The sequence below is a fragment of the Hibiscus syriacus genome, unplaced genomic scaffold (genome assembly GCF_006381635.1).
Source record: "Hibiscus syriacus cultivar Baekdansim isolate YM2019G1 unplaced genomic scaffold, ASM638163v2 tig00110931_pilon, whole genome shotgun sequence".
Classification (NCBI taxonomy): domain Eukaryota; kingdom Viridiplantae; phylum Streptophyta; class Magnoliopsida; order Malvales; family Malvaceae; genus Hibiscus; species Hibiscus syriacus.
The window spans coordinates 177613-183612 of NW_024062918.1; the positions used below are offsets into that span (position 1 = coordinate 177613).

The following is a 6000-nucleotide window of genomic DNA, read 5'->3' on the forward strand; positions in this document are numbered from 1 at the left end:
ACAATTTTCAGAATTTATGTTTTCGCCTTATATGTCAAAATTTATATATATATATTATAAAAATTAATTAATTAAAATATTTAAAATAGTTATTATTAAAAGGCTTAATATAAAAAATGCCTAAATTATACATTTTTTCTATTTAGGCATCTAAACTTTTTTTTGGTCAATCCAAATGTCTAACATTATAAACATTATCATTTTAAGTGCATCAGCCGTAACGAAGTTAAAAATTCCATTAAATGACACATATCACGTTATGGTAATTTAATTTTTTTATTTAATTTGTTTAAAAATATTATTATATTTAAAAATACCAAAGTTTTCTAAAATTACAAAAAAACCAAAATCCCTAGAAATCTCTCAATTCAACCCTAAAATCCCTAATAACCTTACCATCTTCCTTATCAGCCACGACTATCGCTGTCGACGCCACCATTGTCATCTCCCTTTTCGAACTTCGTCACCCTTTTCGTCTCGTGTCGTCAGGTCTCGTGGGGTCACGTAAATGTTTCGATTTTTTCATATCGTTCATTGGGTTTAAATTGCTATTAGGATTTGTCGGTGGCTATTCATCGGGTGGAGGTGCGGTGGGGGTGTGTTCTGTTGACAACAACAATGACAACAAAGGTCGGCGATTGATGTGGGTATAGGGATTGAAATTATGATTTTTAAGGTTTTGAGGTTTTTTCTTAAGATTTGAGAAAATTTTAGGGTTTTTTTAAATTATCTTTTTAAGTTTTTTAAATAATATTTTTAAAATTATTAGAATGTGACATCTGTCACTTAACATAATTTTTTAACGATCGTTTCAGTTAAATACTTAAAATTGTATCGTTTGTAACATTAAACATCTGAATTAACAAAAAAAAAATAAACACTTGTATAAGAAAAAAAGTATAGTTTAAGAATATTTTATATTAAGTCTTATTAAACTAAAAAATAATAAAGAATAATTTTAATGAAACGGTTGAAGGAAAGGATAGTGACTTGATCTTATCACTAGTTAAGCTTTCCCTTTTTCATATACATCAAATGCATGCTTGCGAGGGATACAGATAACGAAAGTCTGTTTTGAATCGGAGTTCCACTGCCCATTGTTTATAAAACAGGTACAAGTAACGTCCGAACGTGGAAAGCAGCAACCTCACATGCCTTGTTGCAAATCTTAATCAAATCAATTCAACTCTGCATGTAATGATACATCCAAAAATATATTTTATAGTATATATCTATATTTTAATAATATATATTTTTTTATAAAATAAACACAAATAAAATTTTAAAATAAATATAATTAATAAAATAGGCAATTATCGAAAAAATTAAAATTCTAATGTATGTACTTATCTATCCTTACGCCTCGGTGGATTCGTCAATGAGTGCTCCTATGTTACTAAAGTGAACTAGGATTAACATTGGAGGCTAAATTACCTTGGCTCACGAGTGTTAAAAAATTTAAAACTTAAAGTTTAATTTAATTAATATTTAAATCATTTTAATATAAAATTTAGTTAACTAAAAATTTGGGATCAGGCTTAACTCTGTCCCTCACATGTAGGAGTGTAAATAAACCGAGTTTGAACGAATAAACATATATTCGTGTTCGTTTATTTATTTTTAAAAGTGTTCATGTTCGGTTCGTGTTCGTTTAATTTTTAATATCATGTTCATGTTCTTTTATTTATTTTTGAAGGTATTTGTGTTTGTTCATTTAACATTTGCGAACATGTTCGTTTAACATTCTCGAATATATTCGTTTAGTGTTCGCAAACATATTCGTTTAGCGTTCGTAAACATGTTCGTTTAGTGCTTGTATAACGTTCATGAACATGTTTGTTTAGCATTCACAAACATATTCGTTTATATATATTCAAAAAATGTTACCAAACAAACAGAAAAAACAAATTAAACAGAGTCACCACCTGGTGCAAAAATTCAATTGCAAGATAAAATTAGTATATACGAACAAGAACAATTTTAGGTTAACACCACACATACATTTTTACTGAAGAGACAAAATATATAAATAGTTGGAATTACAATAGAAGCAAAAACAGTTGGGGATAAGAAGCACAAATGCACAATTAAAACAATATTTATGGATTTAACAATGAAACACAAGCGGAGTAAAGAATTTACATTATAAAATGGAATCTGCAAATTTTCTAAAAGGAAAGTGAAACGGATGGATTAAAAATATTTTTTCAATTTTCTATGAAGAAAGTGAATGATAGGAAGTTGCAGAAGTCGAAGAGAGTATCGATGAAGTCAACTGGAATTCTAGTAACGAAGATCTTACTAAAAGAAAAAGAGAAAAAGGAGACAAAATAATCTTATCTGATTGTTATCAACCCCAAACAAGGAGAAGCATAAGTGAAATAGAGAGAAATCTTACAAACCCAACAATGAAGCTCTTGTAAAGTGATTAACAGAAGGTTAGGATTTGATAAATTTTAACACAGTTGATAGTTTAAGGTTTGATAAATCTCATGAAGAAAAGGGAAAAGGAAGATCGGGGAAAGGGAAAAGATAGGATAAGGAAAAGGTTTTTGTGTTACAATTAGGGAAAATGGCACAATTGATGCTTAAACTTCTTAAGATTTATAGGTTAAACTCCAAATTTTACCATGTATTCAATTTAGTATGTACCTTCACTAATATTTAAAATATAAAAAAATTAAATGAGTTTGCTCATGAACTTATAAACGAGCTTGTTCGTGAACATAAATGAACCAGAAACACCTTCGTTCGTGTTCGTTTATGTTCACTTTATTCATGCTCATTTATTTATCTTAAAAAACAAACATGATTCACGAACAATTCACTGAATGTCCTGTTCATTTACATTACACCCCTACTTACATGTACTTTATAATAGACTACATTATTATTGATGTGCATGAAATGATGGTTAATATTTAATATTTGGGTAAATTATATGAATAGTTCATTTTATTTTCAATTTGATCGAATTCGATCACTGATTCAAAAATTAAGTTTGATCCCTTACATTATCAATTTGTTCATTTTAAGTTCTTCAACCATTAACTTACATTAATCATTAATCCACATAAGTCACCAACTGTAAGTGACGTAAGAATAAAAGCTCATTAGAATAAAAGCTAATTAATATTTATATTATATAATATTATTTCACACTTGTATATTATAAGAACCAATTAGGGGTTAAAAATCCTAACATCCATTTTTCCAAGACAGAGAGAAGAAGAAAAAGAAGAAGATGAAGAATGGAAGGCAATGACGTCCCTATTCATTGACGAGGACAACTAGCTAAGGTTGTTACTGTTTGGACAAATGATAACTCAGGTAGGAAATTTTTGTTGTTGTAAAAATTATGGGAAGGAGATTAAACACTCATTGCCTGTTCTTTACTTGGTACGACGCTCTTGTGATACCTCGTGAAAGAGTGGTCATTATTGAGCTGTTAAGAAAATGAAGACGTCAAGATGGATAGTAAGACAAATCAGGGTCGACTGTTGCAGCATTTTACAGTGATGGAGTTTTCCATCATCTCTGATAAGACTTTGTCTCCTCTGCAATTGCCTGAAAACTAGAGGGATAAACAAATTAGGGAGAGTTTTTAGAAGTGCAGAGGGAGAAAAATAAAGAAAATGTAAGTGAGAAACAGTGGATTTGTTTGGATTTTAGTGGAGGAGAGGAGGATTTGTTACTTGATTTGAGGCTGGATGCAACGAGAGGAGAGGGATTGGTTTGTGTTGGAACAGAAATAGGAGGGAGGATTCATTGCCAACGCTTGCATTAGTCGTTGGAGAAAGGGGGTTGACGTGTCTGGATTCGTCCTCAAACACACAGACTGAGGGTGGAAGCAATTGGTCGGTCAATTATTTTGTCGGGTGGATTTTCGCTACTTCGTTTTCTCTCTGACTCTCAACATATCTAAAAATGTAAGGGTGTTCAATCAATCCATCGGTTTATCAACTCAATATCTATTTGCCTTTCTTTATTACGATTTTTTTTATTAATTTACTTACTACAATGTCAGGTTTTGGATCTAAGACTAGTTTTTTCAGTTTATCAACTCAATCTGTTTTGTTTTTTAGCACTGTCGAAGGGTTTACAAGGATAAAAGGATTACACAAAAAATTTATTTAAGGCAACAATTAGGAAATTTATTTCACTCGAAAACAAGAGCAAGCAACACACATGAAGATTACACCAAACTAAATAATGTAAACGAGGTAAATGCATGTGGCCATCATCATGCCTTAATTTCACCTTGTTCATATTTCGCAACGATCACTTTGTTAAATTCCAGTTGTTTGTCTCTTGGAGGCAAAGTTCCCTTAACAACACTATGGTTCACGAATTCATCAGTCCATTTGAACAAGTTAGGGAATTTTTCAGCCGACAACAACTCCAACCCCGTCACTTCCTGAATGGTCCTCAGCCAAAATCCTACGAAATTTGCAGCAATGTCTACCACTCCAATGGCTTCCCCTCCAAAGAATCTCTTTCCATTAAGCGCACTCTCCAGCGTTTTCAAACACCGGCAAGCTTCTTCCACCGCCTTTTCTCGTTCATTCTCGGGGCACCAGAAAGCTTTCCAGATTGCAGGCATACACTATACGCACATCACAAAAGGAACTCATACATAAACATATATTCAGCACATGTGAAAATATCATGTCAGTAATATGTGTCGACTTTTAGTCAATTAACAGTTTCCTTTCAATATGAGGTATTTTGACCAAAAAGTAAAACGTTGTAGCCGGAGGCTATAGTGCTCTAAAAAGATAATAGAGGTCAAAGTAACCGTCTATACTATGATTATGCCAAAACAAAAACTGTACCTTGTCATCGAAGAACTTGGCCCAGAATCGGGCCATGGCTTTGTCATAAGAATCCTTGGGCAAAATGGGATTGGATTTCCAAGTTTCCTCCATGTATTCAAGTATTACAAGCGATTCTGCAATTGGTTTCCCGTTGTGGAGGAGAACAGGAACTTTCTTATGAATTGGATTGTATTGCAGAAGCAAAGGGCTCTTGTTCCCGAAGAGATCCTCTTCTCTGTATTCATATGAAACACCTTTCAACCGCAAAGCCAGCACTACCCTATGAGTAAAAGGGCTTGACCAGAATCCAAAAACCTTAACTTCTTCACCCATTCTGCTACTTCTTTTTCTTTCTTTGATTTCTTCCACACTTGAAGTATGACTTTGGTTTCACGCTACTTATAGAGGCCGGATTTGCTAGTTTCCTTGACGGATAAGGAAATACGACTTGTATTTATTATTTAATTAGCGGCTGCTGTATTTTATTAGCGACGACCAGAATCAGTTCATTATTTAGTATTTAATTAGCGACTGTTTGTTCTCTGTCATTAACCAGTGACGAAATGTGAGAGTGAAATGGTTTGAATCTTTGAATGTTTTGAACATAATTAAAAACCAACAAGGACCGAGCAATGAACATGGAGATGGAGGAATTTTGACTAATGAAATTAGTAATATAAGATAAGTTATTCAAGTTATCCCATCAATGCAGCTGAGTCAAAAGTTTGAGGATCATGTGAGAGCCAAGTGGTCGAGGTTACTAACATAATGAAAAGTCAACAAGGTCTATGCAATGAGCATGCAGAATGGAGATAGAGGAAAGTCCATTGTGACTGTAGTAAATTAAGATGTAATTTGATATTTACATTTTGGGGTCGATTAGGTACTTGAATATAACTTGTTTGGTTCAAATTGATATTCGAACTTTAAATTTTGATTTAAATAGATACTTATTCAAAATGATTTGTTTGAACAATGGAACCAAATTTAGATATCAATTTAAACCTAAAAGTCAAGTTAAAGTTCATATATGACAATATACAATCTTAATTGGATACGTAATTGGAATAAAAAAAATTAGATATCAAATCGGATATTAAAACTAAATTCAGGTACTTAATTGAAAAAAAAAGTAAAAAACTAAAGGCCAAATATTAATATAAAATCAAATTCAAATTTGACA

The 6000-nt window shown here is 32.0% G+C and overlaps 1 protein-coding gene across 1 annotated transcript; it reads right to left on the reverse strand.

The window, feature by feature from the left end:
• Nucleotides 1-4145: 4145 nt before the first annotated feature.
• On the reverse strand, nucleotides 4146-5195 carry LOC120146901 (glutathione S-transferase U8-like). The gene is made up of 2 exons (XM_039160378.1): nucleotides 4836-5195; nucleotides 4146-4606 (listed from the first exon to the last, which is right to left on the reverse strand). The coding sequence occupies exons 1-2, from the start codon at nucleotides 5148-5150 to the stop codon at nucleotides 4244-4246; spliced, it is 678 nt and encodes a 225-aa protein (XP_039016309.1). The 5' UTR covers nucleotides 5151-5195; the 3' UTR covers nucleotides 4146-4243.
• Nucleotides 5196-6000: the final 805 nt, after the last annotated feature.

Bases quoted from the DNA above. Each gene is read 5' to 3' on its own strand.
- LOC120146901 (XM_039160378.1), bottom strand. From the start codon at position 5,150: ATGGGTGAAGAAGTTAAGGTTTTTGGATTCTGGTCAAGCCCTTTTACT. The intron at 4,607-4,835 runs GTACAGTTTTTG...ATGTGCGTATAG, and splicing joins CCAAGTTCTTCGATGACAAG to TGTATGCCTGCAATCTGGAA.